The 22,443-nt window shown below is 31.8% G+C and overlaps 1 protein-coding gene across 2 annotated transcripts in view; it reads left to right on the top strand.

Annotated features, from left to right (window-relative positions):
- The window catches only part of LOC143085144 (neuronal membrane glycoprotein M6-a-like), a 63,010-nt gene that overhangs the window by 4,542 nt on the left and 36,025 nt on the right, over positions 1-22,443 (top strand). The window contains exon 1 of one of the 2 annotated variants that reach the window (XM_076261328.1): positions 20,340-22,173. The exons of the other annotated variant lie outside the window; for it this stretch is intronic. Coding sequence (XP_076117443.1) covers positions 22,041-22,173 — 133 coding nt within the window. The 5' untranslated portion in view covers positions 20,340-22,040. Of the gene's footprint in view, positions 1-20,339; positions 22,174-22,443 lie in introns of those variants that run through there. 2 annotated transcript variants of the gene reach the window in all.

Here is a 22,443-nt window from a genome sequence, read left to right as displayed (position 1 = left end):
GTTACAATTTACACTAGTATTGATTTGCTTCACATTCAGCTATGAATGTTTATTTTTGGAAAGTCAACTAGTAAGAACAAGTAGGAACAAAACATTGGAATAAGTTAAATTTGAAGTGTTATTTGGTTATGCACAAAAGTGTCTGTAATATTTGCCAATGGACGTTCAGCAAACTAGCTACAATTTACACTAGTATTGATTTGCTTCAAATTCAGCTATGAATGTTTATTTTTAGAAAGTCAACTAGTAAGAACAAGTAGGAACAAAACATTGGAATAAGTTAAATTTGAAGTGTTATTTGGTTATGCACTAAGCTTCACATTCAGCTATGAATGTTTATTTTTAGAAAGTCAACTAGTAAGAACAAGTAGGAACAAAACATTGGAATAAGTTAAATTTGAAGTGTTATTTGGTTATGCACAAGGCAGACAGAAGTTTAGTCTGTCTAACATCGTATTTTCAAGTACATTTTAAATGTTATTTACCTCTGTAACTCATAGTATATTTCGAGATATATGAATAAGATGATATTTTAGATATTTATTCTGCAAAATTATTTACAGATCGACTTGCTCCAGATTAAGTCAGATGTTACCATCTAAAACCTAACGTTTTAATACGGAGATCAATATTCAATTTTCTGTGACTACATTTATATCTACATAAGACATATGAAGGCAAAATCCAATAAATTATAGTTTAAACATGAAACAAACACAAGCAGACAAGTTTAAATGTCGAAATCAATATTTTTCTGTCATGTATGGAGCTAACTTAATTTCTTATATCTATGTACTATATTATGGTATATCTTTAGGTATGGGCGATATTAACCTTTTTAAAGGTCAGCTAAGGATATTGATTAACGTCACATCTGTCTTGTATATTACATATAAACTTACCTAGCGGAAACATTTAATTAACGCCAAATCTGTCAAGAGGAAAACATTAAGATATACATATTTCTTGGTTAACTCTTCAATTTTATTTTAATTCTATCAAAATATGTTTAATCGATGACCTGTGCCCTCTATGTTCCAATTTTCTATATTGAGTTATCTCTCTTTAGAGCTTGACTGCAATCTGCAGAAATATACTCCTTGTCAACAGCGTAACCACAACTTAAGAAGAAGAACAACAGTAAAAGCGCAGTTCTTGCACGTTTAGTTTTGTTCAGTTCGCATAATGCTTTGTGTCATTATTATACACAAAGAAAATTATGTTCCGTTGTCAGATAGAAAACAGCAATGAAATCGCTATTTTTTTTAAAATAATTATTTCTTGTATTTCACATTCTCTCGTTTCAAACATGAACAGCGAAACTATTTCTTTCTGTGCACATATCAAAGTTCTCCCAATATATGTCTTTTAATATGACAAGACTTTTCTTGATCTGCATCAAACACGCACCTAACTGGATGTGTTCTATAGCAATGAAATATTCTGGGAAAACAAATTAAAAAAACCTTTTATTGACTTGGATACAGATAATCATTTTCTCTTTTTTTAATCAATCGATTGAATATTGTCTTTTGTCCTACATTTGCTTGCCGACTAAAACAATAGAATATTAAGCGTTGGTGTATTGTGTTTAATTAGTTCGATGCTGAGTTTATTTGTTAACTATTAGAAACAGTTCCATAAACAAATCAGTACTAGTGGTTTGGTTTCAGGTAATACAAAGTGAAATTTATATTATAATTGGAAGTTTAAATCGAGGATATTTCTATTATATATTTCTGAATTGCAAGGAATATCAAGTTACAAATTGTTAAATGATGTATTTTAATTAAAGGATTATGTTTCATATCGAGGCTACTTTGTTGTTATATTGATAAATTCCAAATGGCATCCCAGGTTTTAAAAATAACAAGTACAAGTAAAATCAACCGTTTATATTTTTCACCTTTCTTTCATCATATAAACGGTTATATTCCACTATTTGATATCATTTATTTGATTTTTGGTAACAACACAACGATAGATACATCCTGAACCATGGTAAAGAAGGGGTTGGAATGAGGGATGTCAAGAACAAAATGGGGAGTTTTAGCGTCCAAACAAAAATATTTGGGGTTATTGATGAAAGTTATAGTATTTATGATATCATATTCGGTGTTAATGTAGAATGTAGGACAAATTTGGAAAATATTGCTGTCATACTTCATTTTAGAACTGAATTTTTTTTGTTGTAAAATCATTTGGATGTAAAAGCGTTGACCGAAGTATATTTTATTGTGGGACCTCCTGACACCATGAATGTTAAATTTCATTGTGTAATGAATGTTAATTTCACAAGGACGCGAAATTACTGTTAACCAATCAAAATAACGTATCATTACGAAACATACATGCAATGTACGTAATTATTAGAAGTATAGTGTAAAAATTGACTTTTGCCAAAATGGGTTTAAAATGCTATTGAAATAGTCCCAGGGTTCTGATAACTGAATGTTATGTAAACATTACAATTAACTGATGTTTTAGTGATGATTCCATATGATATCATTTCTATCTGCTATTTTGTATGCATAATTGAACCATTATATACACCTCGTGGTCTTTCTACACTTCGATAAACTTTCTTCTTCCCTCTCTGTTGATACAGTAGAATTTTTAATCAGCGAATATGTTTTTAAAAGCTGTTTTTAGACGTTGGCCTTGATCAATGCTCGTTAATTATTAAACATTTTTTCCTGTTCTGCACTAAATTCCTTTAAAACGTCTATTCATCTGTATAATCCTACATAGCTTCATCAGCCTCCGTGACAACTTATAAATCAATAACTGGGCTATTATATTAGTTTTAAAACGAGATAGTATTGAACTGTTACATCAAGTTGCAAGAGAATTCATTCTAAAATCTATTGACTATAGCACTGAATCAGGTTTATCTTTGTGTTGTCACTGTCAGAGAGGAGTTACTTATTGGAGACATAAATAATGCATGGACAACTTGGAATATTGAAATAAAAAAAAGAAAAAAGAACTTGTTGAATAATTTATTTCCAATAAGTCGTATGAAGGAAAAGCTAATAAGACTATCAAAGGACCAAATGTAAATAAGTCATGTGAGGGGGGAAAGATAAAGACTCAATAAGGACTAAATGTAAAAAAGTCATATACATGTATAAGAAATCAATCAGAACCAAAATCAGAAAAAAGGTTATATAAAACCTGTATTACTTAGAGTGATTCGCCAAACGAAAGCGCCGAATGGTTTAGCCCTACTGCACTGTATTTCCGTTACCAGCAGTGTATATACTCATAATGCATAATGTGTTATGCATTGACTTCAAAGTGTAAACAAAACACAATTGCATGCATCAAAATTCTGAATCAAAACTATATTTTTTTTTCTATGACATGTATAGGGGCACAGCAGTGTTAAAGTAAAATAAACGTATAACATACGTAAGATTTGATTCTTTAAACAATACATTAATGATAATAGCAACTCTTAAACCCAGAAGCAGTAGTATACACTTGACTAACCGAATAAACAAACACCTATCACATGTTTATAGACTGGACAAACAAAAAGGCGAAATGGTGGAGGAATTACTTAAAATGATGTACACGTCTTCCACCAAAAGTCAAAGTTACATAAATAAAACTGCTGATTAACAAACCAATAAAAAGCATGAGTTTAGCTACTGGGGTACTTTTCTAGCCAAGGGTTACGATCCACAGTAGGGCAGTGGATCGTAACTCTTGGCTTGTGAAGAAGCACTCTTCTTGGCCCCTGCTGTTGGAAGCTAAACTTATAGTTTCACTTAAACGGAAGCTTCAATTCATTTGCATGTACCTTTTAAATAAATTCTTAAATTATAATCATTATGATATATTTATAAAAGTTCCAGAAATGAAGACTCAGAACTGAAAAGAAAATGAAAACCTTATGTAACAAAAAAAGGAATAATGAATGTATATTCTTATTATGATCACATTCTTACTTTAAAAAACTATTATTGATAAAGCTTTTAAATCAAACAAAAGAATATATGCATGTTTTAATGATTTAAAAAAAGCTTTTGACACTATAAATAGAGAGGCTCTGTTACACAAACTTGCTGAATATAACATAAATGGACCATTCTTTAATATTCCAAAAGATATATATATATATGTACAAAGAAGATTTATTTGAAGATAGATAAGATAAGAATTTTATTAATCTAATCAAGAACCCATAAATGGCATCATTTTACAACACAATATGATTGGAAAAAGCAAAACAGAAAACTAATACCATACTATAACGTTATGGACAGGATCAGAGCCTAACACAACATGTGTTTTATATAACTATTATATTAAATTTCATAACAATAAAATATTAAATTATTTCATATATTTTGTTTACATCTGGATCTTATTTCTAAACCTTTAATAATGTAATTTCCTAGGCACATGAGAGTTGGTAAATGCTCATTTGTGAACAGCCAGAAATATTTCTTATCATTAGGTAGTTCTTTAAAACTAGTACAAAAATTGATAACTTTATCAAATAATAATTTCCTCTGTTCATCATATAATGGACAATTTACTGTAAAATGGGTCTCATCTTCAATAGAATTTGATCCATGTGATAAGCAGTGATGACATAGACGTTGAGTTCTCTCTATGTATTTTTTACTATATCTATCTTTCCCAATTCTAAGATCATGAGCACTTATTCTCATTTTACATATAGCTCTTCTTATACTAAAATCTTTAATTGATAAATAAACCTCCTTTACAAAGTCAGTCTTGAGGTTGAAATAATTTTCTAATTTACTATTACCTTGTGATACGGTTTCAGATCTTTTGATCAACCAAAATGTTTTAAAACTATTACAAAGTTTACCTTTTACAAATTTAATTAATTTATTGAGCTTTGTATCTAAATTTTGTATATCAAGTGATTGAAGTACATATTTCATAGATGAATACCAACAATTAATGTTTTCTGCATCTAAAATTTTATTACAAACATAAGCATCATAAAGTAACCCTTTGTCCAACTTGTTAAGCCTGTGTACATATTTTACCATAGATATAATGACAGAAAAATAAAGAGGAAATCTTGCAACCTCTGATAACACTGCTAAATTTGAGGCTTTCTTATTTACACCAAGAATATACTTTAAATATCTGAAATGTGATTTTTTCAAATAATCATTTATGTAGATTAATTCAAATAGATAATCACTTTTTTCTTGCAAGCAGCAGAGTTAATTTTAAATGAACCCCAAATTTCACTACAATATAATAAAATTGGTTTCATTGTGTGATCATATATAAATGAATTGCAGTATCAATACTTGGATTACAAGTTGACATGGATTTTTTTAATTTAAATTTTGCCTTTAAGGATTTTTTGAATAGCTCTTCTTTCCCCTGTTGAAAAAGACCACTAGAAGTAAAGACTATCCCTAAATATTTACATTTATTAACACATTCTAAAGCCTCTTTATCTAAATAAAATGATTCCTTCAAAAATTTTCCAGGCTTGTTAAAAATTAAAACTTTTGTTTTGGACAAGTTTACATCTAGACACCAGTCAATACAATAAGTATGCAATATATCAAGTCGGTTTTGAAGACCTTTTTTAGTGTTTGATAATACAATAATGTCATCAGCGTACATAAGACAATCAATTCTACGCCCATTGATACCAACAGCATCTGGACTTGGCTCAAATTTTGGAGGCAGATCGTTAATGAAAAGCTTAAATAAGTTTGGACTTAGAACATCCCCTTGTCTTACCCCAACTAGTGAACTGAAAGATGGTGTTAATACATTGCCCACTTTCACAGACATTTCATTCTTGCTGTACATATCTTTTAAAATAGTATAAAATTTCCAGATATGTTATTTTCCAATAATTTATATTTAATACCACAGTGTATGACTCTGACGAAAGCCTTTTTAAAGTCCACAAAGCAAGCATAAATTTTTCCCCCTTTTTTGTTAGTATATTTGTCTAATATGGTTTTTAAAACAAACATATGATCAGATGTTCTACTCTTTTTTGAAAAACCAATCTGACATGGATGAATTATATTATTTTTATCAAGATGAATGTCAAGTCTTTTATTAAGAATACTGTTAAATAATTTTCCAATGCATGAATTTATTGCTATGCCTCTGTAATTTTCAGGTTTACTAGGACTCCCTGCTTTAAAAATTGGACATAAATAAGATAATGCCCATTTGCGAGGGTATGTTCCAGAGCAGAATACTAAATTAAAAAGTTTCTGCAAAACAGGTGCAAATATACTTCCCCCTGATTCCAATATCTCATTTGGAATACCATCCAATCCTGCAGCTTTATTATTCTTTAGTTTATTTATAGCATCCAAAATTTCTTTTAGGGTTATTTTGTAATCTAGTTCACAAAAAGTTGGATTTTTTTCTAAATCTTTTACTTTTTTTACTAATTTCCTCTAATCTGTCTTTAAATTTGTCAGAGTTAAAATTCAAAGATTGAAAATATGAAAACCAGACATTACTTTGAATAGAATTTTCTGGACCATCCGAAATGTCTTCTTTTAATTCTTTAATGAGATTCCAATAACTCTTTGGATTATTATCCCTTAGATTATCCAGACTGTCAAGAATGTTTTGTTTAAATTTCCTTTCTTTATATTTACGTAGCTTATTATTATGGCAAGCCGTTCTCGTCAAAACTATGTTTAAACCATTTTTTCGAAAAATTTACACTGAGAATTACAACAAAGCACACTGAGATTTAAAAACTTCAAAACGCACACTGAGAATTGAAAATTACACACTGAGAATTGAAAATTACACACTGAGAATTGACAATTACACACTGAGATTAAAAAAAGACACACTGAGAATAAATAAATTGAAAACACACACTGAGAATTTGAAATTACACACTGAGAATTTAAAATGACACACTGAGATTTGTGCGCACTTTTTATGCGCACATATCTAATTAGCATACTTAATCTGAATCTATTACAAGCTTAAAACAACAAGGGGACATAACTCGTTAGTCCTTCGATTTTGGTTTCAAATTATTAATAAAAAAAACCTTAGAAATACAAGAACAAGAAAAATACCCACTTACTCTTATTACAAAATATAACCAAATGGTGAAAAACTTTATTAAAATTATAAGAAAACATTGGAACAATCTGCAAAAGAATGCAGTGAAATTTTTACTCAAGTGTCTATTATAGCATATAAACGTAACAAAAATATAAACGATTAACTAGCGAAATCAGGGAAACAGTTGGAAGACTTTTGAAAAGGGACACATGTTTAATTACTGGTAGTAATGATCTGAATTATAGGCAACAAACTTATGAATATGAGCGATGTTAAGTCTTGAAATTTATTACGAATGTTGGTTGAAGGAATCGCATTTCATTATAATGACAAGAGTTCTTGAGATCAAGATATTAATCTGTTGAATTATTCATCTCATGAATATTCATTAGTAATTTGCACATTAATCTTAGTGTGTATTTTTGAAATCTCAGTGTGTAATTAACAATTCTCAGTGTGTGTTTTTCAATTTATTTCATCTCAGTGTGTCTTTTTAAAATCTCAGTGTGTAATTTTGAATTCTCAGTGTGTGTTTTTTATTTTTTTAAATCTCAGTGTGAAATTTCGATTTCTCAGTGTGTTATTTTAGGTTTTTAAATCTCAGTGTGTATTTTTTTCGAAAAAAGGGTTTAAACATAGTTTTGACGAGAACGGCTTGTCATATATTAGACTCTCTATATAACATTTATAGTAAGACCCTTTTATAATTGGGTCACAAGGGAATTTTGATAATAGCTTACCTTTATAAATAAGACTTTTACGTTTTTGTACTAGGTCTATGTCAAACCATTTTTTATTTTTATGTTTACGTACACCTTTTAATTTTGTTTTACGAAATATTAAACATTTACTGGCAGCGTTATCTATTATATTAAAACATTCATTAGCCGCTTGTTCAATATAGTCCTCTGACAGATTAATTTTTGAGTCTAATACTGTTTTTAATATTTGGCTGGCATAAAGTATCTGGAAGTTTTTGTGTAGAGGTTTCTGACCATATATATTTTCCGGGAAATAAAATAGTAATGTCTTGCTCCTTATTTTTAGGTGAATAACTAGCTAACATGCCAACTGTTAGTTTACAGTGACAGTCTGACAGAGTTGATAAAAAATCAGCAACATGAAAAAATAAGGTGTCTGCAATCAAGTCTTCTGACACGATAACATAGTCAACCACACTACTACCTACTGCTTTCATACAAGTGTATTTACCATAAGAATCGCCCCACATTCTCCCATTTAAAATACGTAATTTGGACGCAATAAACAAGTCCAGAAGTTGTTTACCTCTTGAATCTACTTTCATATCTTAACTACATCTTTTTCTTGAATAACATCACAACTATAATTATCATACATTGGTATATGTTTATCATTAACATCATTACTTATAAAATCTGGCTCTGACCCTGTCCTTGCATTTAAGTCACCACACAATATAATACTACCTTGTTGACTAAACTTAATAATATCTTTTTCTATGTTTTCAAGTGTGTCGTCTTCTGATTGGTCAGGATAAAATGATGTTGCAGGTATAATATATGCCAAACATAGAAATATATCAGTATTTAGATTAAAATAATGTTTATCAAATTGCAACCATTGACAATCTTTACATGTATTTGTTAAAATCTTGATGCCCTTGCGAACTTCATATTTTATCAAAATACCTAGGCCCCATAGTATCTAGAATTAGTTGATTGTGGTCTACAAATAGGGTAATAGTTAAAACCCTCAATATTGACTGTAGTGTTATAACCTACATGAGTCTCAGTTAATAGTACAACATCATAATTTCTTATCTCTTGAAGAAAAAAGGGATCTGTTATTTTATCATGGTGTTTTGAAATAAGCCCACCTATATTCCAAACACAAAATGTTATGTTGTGGAAAAAATTATTTTTCTTTTGACTGGTCATAATTGCTCTTTAATCAATTTTGTTTTTAATTTTCCTCTGACCACTTCTAAGTTGTACAATATTATTTTTTTAGATAGATAGTTAGCTTTTGGGCAGGTACAATGTAATATGAATATGAAATCCTTGTAAAGTAACAAACTCTTTTCCCTCTTACGAAATAACTAACTCCTCTAACTGAGGAAAGGTAAAAATGAATTAACCTTTTCTTGTCCTATATAAATAAATGACAATTTAAGTTTATACAAGACAGAAAGCAAAACAAAATCTAGCTACAATTGCTTACAATATGTATTTAAACAAAACTTAATTATAACTAGCAACTTTATCTTCTTTAATAAGATAGTTAAGATAGTTCAATATCAGGATATTAAGGCTACCCATATCCACGACCCCGACTTTGATAATTGTTAAAATTGTTATGACCGCGACCACGATATCCACCACGACTACGATATCCACCACGTCCATGATATCCACCACGCCCACGATATCCACCTCTTGATCCATTATTCAGATTAACATTGCTATTATAGAACGGTCTACGTTTAGGTAAATCAAGAGCTTCATCAACTATATCTCGAATATTTGCTGCGAACACATTCACACCTTGATCTGAAAGGTGATATTTATTATCTTCACAGAGAAATCTAGGTACTGCTCTGCCTTTATTTGCTAAATTACTGTGATCACACAGATATACTTCTTCGGTATCAAAGTATTCCTGCTTCAACTGGCCTTTCATATTGAAGCTTTCGTTGTCAGCTCTAGGTGTTGGTGTAGATATGATAATTTTTTAAGATGGATATAATTCACCTGCTAAAGACACAATTTCTTTCATTTATGTTCCCTTCCACAGTTGGAGTAAAACAAGGCTGCATTCTAAGCCCTAACTTATTTTCTTTTTATATAAATGATTTAACCTCAATGTTTGATAACACACGTGATCCTGTAACATTACATGACATAAAATTGTCTAGTCTTTTATATGCTGATGACTTAGTATTAATATCAGAATCTTCAGAAGGTTTACAAAATTGTATAAACAAGTTAAATACTTATTGTGAAAAATGGAACTTGACTGTCAATCTTGACAAGACAAAAACAATGATATTTAATAAAAGTGGTAAAAAACTTACTTACGACAAGTTTGTATCGAATAATGAAGTAATTGTATGTTGCACAGAATATCAATATTTAGGTATACTATTCAAGCCATCAGGAATTTTCACTAATGCTGTAAATCTCCTCTGTAAAAAAGCTTCTAAGGCATTGTTTTGTATTAAAAAAATACTCTACTCAGATAAGATGGATGTTTTTTCCCATATGAAACTGTTTAATTCTTGTGTTAGCCCAATAATACTGTATTGTAGTGAGATATGGTCGCTAAATATTGTGAAGAACAACAAAACTCTTGAATCTCAATACTTATCTATGAAATCAGTAAAACTCCAGATCAAATTTGCGAAAGGTCTTCTAAATGTTAATTCAAAGGCAGTAAATACAGCTGTATTAGCTGAATTGGGAATATACCCTATTGGTATACAGGCCCTTAATTCTTCTGTAGGATTTTGGTTACATATTTGAAAGTCAAATGAAAATGAGTCTTTATTATATAATGTTTATAAAGCTAACAAGCATTTAAATGATGGATTTGCTTCAAAAGTAAAAATGTTACTTTCAAAATTGAATTTCACTCATGTTTGGGAAAATCAATGTACCTTTTCTAAAAAACGATTACTTTTAGCCGTCATGAAGAAGCTCAATGAAAATAACATTATATTTTGGAAAAATTGTCTCTTTAATGATGATAATTCAATAAATGGAAATAAACTAAGAACTACAGAAAATTTAAAATAAAGTATGAACTAGAAAAAGTACCTTTTATTGAATTTAGATAAAAATTTACAAAAAATTATGCTAAAATAAGAATAAGTAATAGTATGCTGGCTGTTGAACGCGGTAGATACAACAAAACAGCTTTAGAAAATAGAATATATCCTTTACGCCATAAAGAGGTGGAAGATGACTTTCATTTTATCATAACATGTTCAGAAATTAATAAAACTAGGACCAATGTTTAATGAAATTTCTAGTATTGTCCCCAGTTTTAATTCAATGGGTAGAGAAAACAAATTTGATTTTATATTTTCCAGCGAAGAATGTGATATTTTACTTATTTTTGTTAACTATATAAGTGAAATGTATAATGAGAGAAACACTTATAATGTCAATATATGAACTGTGTAATTGATGGCTCAACTTATAATGTTATATATAAGCATAATATTTGAATTAATGATTTTAAAGAGGAGGCATGCTGTCAAAAATAGTATTATAATTAATATTAATAATCTATATATTTTTTTCTTTCAATGATACATGTTTGTAGTGTTTAATGTCTATCGTTTTGTAATTAATATGTCTGTTTGTTTGTTTTTGTTTTTGTTTTGTATTTTAGTAACAATCCTATTGTTTGGATTTTAGACTAATCAAATTCTTATTCTTATTCTGATTCTTATTATGATAATTTGACAATAGACTAATATCATATATTATTAACTCCTATTGGATCTAAAGTATACAATTAGTTTCATATCTTGAATTGCACATCGTAGATCTACCGAAAAAGTAGCTATATAACATTGAATATTTCCATATACACAGGCTCATACCACATCTTCCTATATCTATTGTATAATTTCCAGTTTTAATCAGCAACCTCCCAACCACGCTTACATGTGTAGTAAAGTATTCCAAGATTATGAAATATTATAAACTTTCTGTTGTATTTCACAATTGGCTTTATAGGAGGTTGCGTTTTACATGGAAACTTCTGATACAAAAGATTTTAATGATAGAACTGAAGAACTATATGTTGAATGTTTTACCGAGATCATAATGGCCATGTTGGACGTTACAGAATATTTGATTGTCCATGTTCTTTTTGTTGTACACATAGTTGCACAATCCTCATTAATTACCTGGTTCAGCAGCTTGACGGGAAGAATATGTAAGGTCGACCCCGAGTTTCGTCGGATTCGTTTTGTTCTGCTTTAAGTTTTCTGTTTTATAGGATTTTTGTTGGTCTTTTCGTTCTTTGACATTGACTGTGTTGTATGTCATTCGTAGTATCTTCATAGATTCCTTTGAATTTTTGGGTAAACTTTTATAAAATAAGAAAATATGAATGGGCTATTTAAGAGTATAATTCCTTAGACTTGAAAGTGCATTCATTGTATGCTTTCTCGTTTTGATGTTTTATTCGTTGAAATAAAATACAAAAGAGAAATATGATTACAAATCTTGAATATAATAGTACTTCACAAGTACAATGTATATGTGTATATATAGGTAAAATAATCAAAGGTTTGTTGTAGGCGTTACTGTACATTAATAATATTTAACTCTTAAATATGTATAACTAATCAATTATGCTATGTAAATAGGAATTTTATCTTATCATGAGAAGGAAAATGGTAGTTTTGAGATATTTTAACACCTACACACATACACAAAATGTATACTGTCACATTATTCAAAATATGCAATAATAAACATGCATAAAATACTTATTATATGTGAAGGTAGATTTTCGATTGAATAAGTGTCTATTCGTAACATTCCGACTAAATCTTGTACTTGATGTATTATATCACAAAATTTTCCGCTTCACCCCAATCTTCTTTTTACGGCTCAGCCGGGCGGCTTCGTGGACGTTCTTGTTGGCTATGCCGGGGGAGAAATGATGGAATAATGAAGTCGCATCTTCAGATTGATAACCAGTTTTTGTTTAATTATAAACAAGAAGATGTGGTATGATTGCAAATGAGTCATCTCTCCACAAGAGACAAAAGACACAGAAATTAACTATAGGTCACCATACCACCTTCAACAATGAGCAAAGCCCATTCCGCATAGTCAGATATAAAAGGCCCCGAAATGACAATGTAAAACAATTCAAACGAGAAATTTAACGGCCTAATTTATGTACAAAAAAATGAACGAAAAACAAATATGTAATACATAAACAAACGACAACCACTGAATTGCAGGCTCCTGACTTGGGACAGGCACATACATACATAATGTGGCGGGGTTAAACATGTTAGCAGGATCCCAACCCTCGCCCTAACATGGGACAGTGGTGTAACAGTATTGTTTCAATTAGTTCGTCTGATAAACAAAATTATTCATATAATGTAAAGTGCATGCGAATTTTGTCTCAGTTAGTATTACACATTAACCCCTTTATGACTTATCAGTACTTTTGCTGTAACGCATACTTCTTTATACAATGTAACATACATGCAATTTTCTTGTAAACATGGTGTATCACTTTTGATGTTTAGACATTTAAAGTTGTCTTTTAGATATTTTTGCAAAGACATTTTGATTTTGGCATGAAAGTGAACAACTGATTTTCGTGACGAAATATGTGTTCAGTGTGCAATAAAACATACAGTAAGCATATCCGGGATTTATTATTGCCCTTTAGTGAAATGTGAAATATTCGGTTTTAAAAGCGACAATTTGTTTGTATTTGTTTTTAATGAAAAAACTTATATTATTGCATATTTTATATAATTGGAGTAACCTGTACAGTTTTAAAATAAACTTTTAAGCGATTTTGTTTGTTCGGGTGAGGGGGTTGTTGAATCAATGGTTGGAACGAAGGATTTGACATACAATGTACAAATTACGAAGACTTTAAATGGATAAATTAGATTTAAAGCAATTTATTATATTCTTTCTGCAAGTTAGTTTCCAGGGGTTAAAAAATGGAAATTAATCGGATCAATTGTCGGATCCTCACTTAAATAAAGAAATTTCTTTGATGCGATTGCTGCACAGTTGATATGCCATGTCTATATATTATACAGTTGGTATACCTGTTATTTAGTCTATTTTATGTCGTTTGATGTTATAACATAATTATTATCCTTTGAAGCTAGCTAGAAAACACATCTTTATGAAAATTGGCTAGGTTTATGTATATAATTTACTGCACACAATTCATGCACAAACTTGAAAAAAACACTTAAGGTTTTCATTACTTTACATACATTGACACGGAACGAAAAACCCTTTATCATTACACCAGTTTCAGCAAACGTTGACATTGAATGATCTGTTCTATGTATCTCCTGTTATATTGGATCTGTACTGAGTTAAAAGTACACAACATTTATATTTGACCGTAACAAAATAAGCAACGCTATATTTTATATATTTTACAATATGCTTAACTGTTGTACATTACGTCTTAAACTTTAGTAATACATACAATATGTCTTAACTGTAGTAATATGTACACTATGTCTTAACTGTAGTAATACATACACTATGTCTTAACTGTAGTACGTATACTATGTCTTAAACTTTAGTAATACATACACTATGTCTTAACTGTAGTAATACGTATACTATGTCTTAAACTTTAGTAATACATACACTATGTCTTAACTGTAGTAATACGTATACTATGTCTTAAACTGTAGTAATACGTACACTATGTCTGGCACTGTAGTAATACGTACACTATATCTTAAACTGTAGTAATACGTACATTTTGTCTGGCACTGTAGTATTACGTACAAAAAGTAAAACGTGCACTATGTCTGAAACTATAGTTATACGTACACAAAGTAATACGTACACTATGTTTGAAACGTACACTATGTCTGAAACTGTAGAAATACGTACACTATGTCTAAAACAGTAGTAATACTTACACTATGTCTGAAATTGCAGTTATACGTACACTATGTCTGAAACTGTAGTAATACGTACACTTTGTCTGATTAAAGTAACACGTGCAGGAAGGACCCTGACTTACTAGACTTACTTATCTACTTAGCATTTCTGTCCCATTTTTAGTTAAATAAATATTCAGGAATCTAAACTTCTTATTTGAACGCTGATATTTCAACTACATATATTGCGCAGATTATTTTACAATTCCAGATATATTGTCGGCAGAATGTATTGGACAAAATACACACCGTATATATATTCTCATTTTGTCCATGGTTTCAATAGCATTGTTTTGTCTTGAAAATCCAACCGAAAGTATAACCTCTTCACACGAAGGTTGTACCGCGGCAGTGCTATAGCTATATGACATTATCTATCATCCATGCACCAGTTGATAATCAATAGCAATGTGTTTTGATACTTGGCATGATTCAAATGCTAAATGTCAATTTGATAATATTATGTATATTTGTGTTTATGCTAAAAATTGCAATTCCCCACAACAAATTTGATCTAAGGCGGTTGCATTGCTGTTTTTATTGCTGTTGTTGTTGTGCTCTTCAACACTTTTATAGTTTTGGCTCTCGAAACAGCGGGGTTTTTTGCACGATCAAGTCTTGAACTTGATGGTTATTGCAATTTATATACTACAGTCGGCCTAATGTAAAATGAAATTATGATAAAGACATCGATTACATATTTTACACGGTCAGACAATTATGTAAATTAGTACATGATACTTGCATACAAATATTAAGCCAATAAATTTGCATAAACTTACATTATGAATAATTATATATTGAATATAATACCGGTATTATTTATAACCATCACATATAGAATGTCAACCAAATTTCTTCCGATAACTCATTGTACAAATTTTTCACTATATAGACTAGCTAGAAAATGATTAGACAAATAAGTAGTCTATTATGAATACATGTGTTGTGTGTGTATTCCTTTGTTTCGTGTCTCATGATTGTCAATGAGACAACTCTACACAAGAGAACAAATGAGACAGAAATTAACAACTATATGTCACCGTACGGCCTTCAACAATGAGCAAAGCCCATACCGCATAGTCAGCTATAAAAGGCCCTGAAATGACAATGTAAAACATTCAAACGAGAAAACTAACGGCCTAATTAATGAACAAAAATGTACAAAAAACAAATATGTAACACATAAACAAACGACAACCACTGAGTGACAGGCTCGTCTTTATTGTGTGTAATAGCTGACTTTTAGGCCTCAAGGATAACTAAAGTCAGTTGACTAGGGTTCAGGATATTTATTAATCAGTAACGTAAAACACCCTGTAATAACAATGATAAAGTTATACTATTTACTTTACTATTTTACAGGTCAAATAATAAGTTAGTAATACACATAATAAGTATAATATTCTTGCATTACATATAATGGTATTATACAAAACATTACACTTTAAAAATACATTTAAGTTATGAACATAATGATATCAAATATTATGTTTAACCATCAAATCATAGTATTAATGTCTTTACATATAATATTCAGTTGTTCAGATTAACAACATTGATAAATTAAACAAGTATTAAAAGCATATAAAATCAAGGGAAATAACTCTTTATCAAAACTATGTGCTTAACATACTCCATAGTTAATTCAACCTTTTAAACGAAATACATTATAATTCTAATAACATTACTAATCCTTACCAACTTGTGGAGCAAGGTAGTTACTGTTGTGGCACAAACCAATTCAAACGTACATACTGGTATATCACACAGTGATATCTTTATAACAGCTTACAAGTTGTCAAAATGTCAAGTCTGTCAATACAATACAATGCTGACTATTCAATATACTTTCAAACTATTTCAATGGCTACTGAACATAAACGTCTGACCATTTTGACTCCATTAGTCCTTCTAACTCAAAACAAAGAACCTCGGAACTAAGCGGTAAAACTTTAAACTAACCAATCAAATCCAAGTAATCATGAATAATGTATGGAAACGTTTCAGTGTAATAAAAGTTTATATGAAACAATATGTTATGCAGTTTTATTCAATATTAACATAATTATACATCTTTATTTTACAATTAAAATATAACAAAATAAAGAGGCTATCACATTCTCCCCTGTGTTGGAAAAATGACTTCCACGTCATACGACTCTGACGAAGAAATGACGTTCTCGGCATTCTAACTGGTATTTTACTATGGTGTTTCTTTCACAATCTCAATGATGGTACGTGTGATGTCATTCTCCATTCCTCTAAACATTCCGTCTTTCAGTTGTCTTGTCAACCATTCTACTTTCTGTAGCCAAGATGTTTGTCCAATAGCTTGTTTGGTGATGTAATCTTTCAAATATGCGGGTGGTTTTCTAATTCTTGTTCTTGATGGTAATTCTCTTGGTGGTGTAGGTAATATTCTGCGTCGTCTGAGCCTTGCTGGTTGTTGCTCTGTGTTATCTTGAGCCGTTGTGTTATCTGTGTCTGCCTCGGTATCACCTGATGTGTCTGGGAGCGTACTGCCATCCTGCTCATCCTGTTTGTCAGAAGTATCACCTCTGTCAATCTGGTCAGTCGCTTTTTGACCTGTTGTCACATCAGCCCCAAGAGGTGGTTCACCAGTGTTTAACTGTACTGGAGGGATAACGTCTTGTCCAAAACCATTCTCTTGACTACCATCAACTAATAACTGATCGTCACCAGCCAAGTTGACGGTTCCTTGTTGCCCATCTACCACAGGTACAGCATCACTGTTGGTGTTGCTCTGTGCGTCTTCCTCTGGCAAATAAATAATATATCCCTGCTCTGACTCCTCGTCCGATTCTGTGTTAGTTTCCTCGTTGGTACTGTCGGAGTTCGTCTTCCTTTCCTCAAGGACTGTCTTTATAGGCGGTTTCCTTGGTGCAGGGTTTCTCTTAGGCTCTGCAGCCTTTTCCAAACCGGGCAGATGTCCAATTGGTAGAAGGAGGTTTCTATGCAGTGTTCTTTTGCGTCCTTCTCCATTTTCCTTCTGGATCACATAAACAGGTATGTCCATGTTAGGCTGTCTAACAATTCTGTACGTGTCCTCTTCCCATTTATCCGCTATCTTATGCTTCCCTTCGAAGGCAACTACTTTAACAAGTACACGATCTCCAGGTTGCAAAATGGCTCCACGGGCTCTTTTATCGTATCCTTCTTTCTGTCTTCCTTGTGCTGTCTTTGCTGAACGAGATGCAAGTTCATATGCTTTCTTCAGACGCTCCTTCATTGCTTCGGCATACTTTGTAGATGGTTCCTTAGTACCAGTCTCCTCAATCCCAAATGCTATGTCTACAGGCAAACGTGGATGTCTACCAAACATAAAAAAATACGGAGAAAATCCAGTGGTTGTCTGTTTGGTACAGTTGTACGCATGTACAAGTCCAGCTACGTGGGACTTCCAGTCTTTCTTCTGCGTAGTCTGTAGAGTTCCAAGCATGTTCAATAATGTACGGTTGAATCTCTCTGTAAGTCCGTTACCCATAGGATGGTAAGGTGTTGTTCGGGACTTTTCCATTCCTGTAATGTTGCAGAATTCTTTGATGATCTTGCTCTCAAAGTTCGCTCCTTGATCCGAATGAATACGACTAGGCAATCCATAGTGTACAATGAAGTTGTTGAAAAACGCATCTGCTGTAGTTTGTGCGGTCTGGTTCTTTGTAGGAAGTGCTAAAGCATATCTGGTGAAGTGGTCTGCGATTACCAAAATGTTTTCATATCCTCCTTTTGATCTTTCAAGTTTTAAGTAATCCATGCAAACCAGTTCTAAAGGTTGTGTTGTTTCTATGCTGATAAGTGGAGCTCTATCACTCGGAAGCTATGTTCGACGAATACATCTTTTGCAGTTGGTAATCCAGTTCTCGATGTCTCTGTTCATACCATACCAGATGAAGCAGTCACGTACCAGTGATAAGGTCTTGTCTCTTCCCTGGTGGCCCATATCATCGTGTAAAGATGTGAGAACTGTGGATATGCAGTTTTCTGGGAGAACTAGTTGTCTTGAAGTTTCACCATCAGATTCTATCTCTCTGTACAGCACTCCGTCTATAATCTTCAACTTCTCATAGTTGTTTAGGAACCAGTTGTTGAGTGGTGAATAACTCAGCTGTTGTTTATCTGGTTTACGATGTTCACTTATCCAATATATCCAGTCTTTGATGAATCTGTCTCTGCGTTGTTCGGCTTTAACATCAACTAACTTCTGAGATGGTAATGAAGGATCCACAGATGCATCTGAAATAATCGATAAGCTCTGGTGATGAGGTTGAGCATGTTGAAGGTTACAGATGGCCTTCACTGACTCTGGTTGAATGGTTTCAGTATATCTAGATAATCCTGGAAGTCTAGATAATCCATCGGCATCTGCATTAGCCTTTCCTGGTCTGTATTCAATGTTGAAGTTGTAAGATGACAGAGCTGCTATCCATCTGTGTCCGGTAGCATCTAGTTTAGCTGACGTCAAGACGTAGGTGAGTGGGTTGTTATCCGTAACTACAGTGAAGGTGTTTCCAAATAGGTAGTCATGGAATTTTTCTGTCACTGCCCACTTTAAAGCCAAGAACTCCAATTTGTGGACAGGGTAATTCTTCTCGGATTTACTCAAACCTCGACTAGCATAAGCAATGACTATCTTCTTCGCATTCTGTTCCTGGTACAACACAGCACCTAGTCCAAGCATCGATGCATCTGTATGAAGTTCAAAGGGCTTGGAGTACGATGGAAATCCAAGGATCGGGTGGCATGTGAGCTTTGACTTCAGTTGTTGAAATGTTGTTTGTATCTGTTTAGGCTTAAGAGACAAACCTCAGACTTATACCCGTTGTATGTTCACATAACAGGTTAACTTTGTCATCTGACCCACTACCAGACTCAAGCTATATATAGCTACGCGAGTTTGTATTTTAGGAGCTCCTGAAATATTTCTTTATAACTGAAACATTTCAATTTCGTTCGTCGGTAATTCACTCGGTTTAACACAGTGTAACAGCTGAAACTGTACATATCGATATAATGTAACATTTGATTATTTCTGACAAGAAAATTAAAAGTAACTCAAGAACTTGATAAAGCTAACATATTTCAAGCAAAAGAATATTATTTTTGTGTGAACAGCTGTGTATTGTAACACATTGCTCGATAAAGACCTCAGGTAACCAGATTGACTGACTGTAAAGAACATAAATTTATACAAATTTATGAAAATCTCCTTTTATCAACGGTGCATATTTGGACATAAGCCATAAATAATTGAGAAAACATGGATTAAAGTACGGCTCTAAGCGATATTTTGAGGTCATTTTTACAACGTGTCGAACGTAGTTATGCCAATGTTTGCCCTTGATAAAAGGACATACCGAATATAAAACATAAACTAATTTCATTGTAATCTTATGCAACAGATAATCATATATTGCACAATCAATAGAATGAAGATAGAGTGTTTTTTGTGCAGATTTATTGAGAATATATATATGTCATCTGCTCAACCAGAAATGATTAGGACCTAGAGGTACGGTAATAAAATGTCTTTACCTGTCATTATGCATCAAGAAATAACAATTTATCATTAATCAGATGTGAAGTCTGTTACATATTAGACCGTTCTACACCACTATAGGATCTATACAAGGAAAAGCAAGTGATACTGTCGGAAAATAATATTGAGAGAAGGAAGAATTAACTTGATATTTATGTACACACACCTGCATTGATTGCTTTATTGTAATTTAACAAGGAAGAAAAATAAATAAAAAAACTGTGGACTAGAAAAAAACCCGAATGTTATCGTGAACAGTGCTGTTAAATATGAACAATGAATTGATCGGATTAATAGCATTGTCTTTGCTTGATATAACGGACTTTTTGTGTTCTTAAGAAATTGACCTGTTTCGAATTGGAAACAGGGTTACTTACTTGAAGTGATTAGCAATTAATTTATAAAGTATAGTCATCTTTTAAAGGAACAAACGGTATCAGAATAGATTGCAAGTCCTCAAAGAACAACAACTTACTGTGTATGCAATAACTAGGCAATTACACTTCACAAGAACGCTGAACGACGCCACAATTAATATATTATGATCAATGCCTCTTTCCTATGTACTCGAAAAGTGTGTTGTATCGTTCATTTTGTAAAAGAGGAGGCATATAGTAAAAGAATTCCATCGTGAATTGACTCGTGTCTGATGAAAGTGAGGAGATCTAAAAACAAAGAAATCCACTCAAAATTAAGTGCAATAGGAAACTGACAAACGACTTTAGTATGCTCATTATCTACTTCGACTAACTACCAAAAGGAAACTAGAAAGGCCTAGTTCACGACGTAACATACTTATTACGTGTAATTAGACTTAATGTCGACACGGTCTATTGTGTGACCTTTTGTTATGCAGAAATAGATTTAATTTGATCCATATATGGAGTTATAAAAAGAATATAAGTTACAAGGTACAATAAAATTATATACATCGTAGGAAGGAAGTCTGATTGTCGGACAGCAGTCGAATATAAGTTATAAGGTACATTATACAACGTAGGAAGGAAGTCTGATTGTCCAGCAGTAGAGAAATAGCGACAGTCTGGAATTTCCAAGTGATCATTAAATATTCACAATTTGCAAAGAAATCCAATATTTCAAGCGACTGCCAGATTCTGATTGGATATTGGAATTTTGTGTATATTTGGTAGAGATCTGATGTATCGTTCTTGTTATATATATATCAATGAGATTTATGTAGTAGCAAATACGATTTAAAACCACCTATATATACATCATCAATTACTATATTATAAAACTCCATTGAGACTAATTCAGCTTAAAGTGAACCATTATTAAGTAAGCAGAACATTGAAAGATCAATCGTTCCGGCGACATAGTTCATCGCATCAATCGAGCGTTTGGAATATCCCGGCAACTGAAGGTTTGCAAAATAGCAGTCCGACTAATTACTCACGTGAGACGACGCTTAAATGCAAATGTCAAACGTCCTTACTTATTAATAGATGTAAAGTTAAATACATGTTAGAGGATTGTATCACATCATATGTTCGTAATATTGAGGGATTTTAACTTGTTGTTTACATGAGATGGTTGTACTAATTATTACAAGACGTAATCTGTATTCCTCATAGAAACACAACTGTACCTAATGTGAAGCACATATGGCTTAGAAAAATATCATAGGAAAGGAAAAATAACTTTTTCTCATCATAGTGCAAAGTGGTAGACCATATGTGAATTCAAGTTAAAAGTATATCAGGATAGTTCCCGGTATTTTATATGATGGAAAGTCCATGGGAATCGCAAAGGGCCGAGGCTGAAAACGGAGAACTTTTATCTGTTGAAGAGTCGGACCACGAAGGAGAAAGACTGGTTCACAAACAACCAGTGGAGATTGTGAAAATTCATGAAGGTAAGCTAGCTAGGCTGGTGAAAATGGCAAAATTCAATAAGTTTCTTTTCGTATGCTTCATTGAAAAAATTAAACAACGTGTAAGATTACCTATGAAAGTTGCATTAAGATATACATCAGAGAGTTGACACGTTAAGAAAGGTGATCTATTATTGATTTCATTATAATACAGTAACATGATATAAATGTGTATTGGATTAAAACGTAAAATGTAAATGTTTAAAATGTAAACAAATCATTTGTGACCTACGAAGCCATGTTTTTGTTTAT

This window comes from Mytilus galloprovincialis, chromosome 8, assembly GCF_965363235.1.
Source record: "Mytilus galloprovincialis chromosome 8, xbMytGall1.hap1.1, whole genome shotgun sequence".
Lineage (NCBI taxonomy): Eukaryota > Metazoa > Mollusca > Bivalvia > Mytilida > Mytilidae > Mytilus > Mytilus galloprovincialis.
Note: the sequence above shows the minus strand (reverse complement) of the source record. Positions and strands in the feature narration are given on the sequence as shown.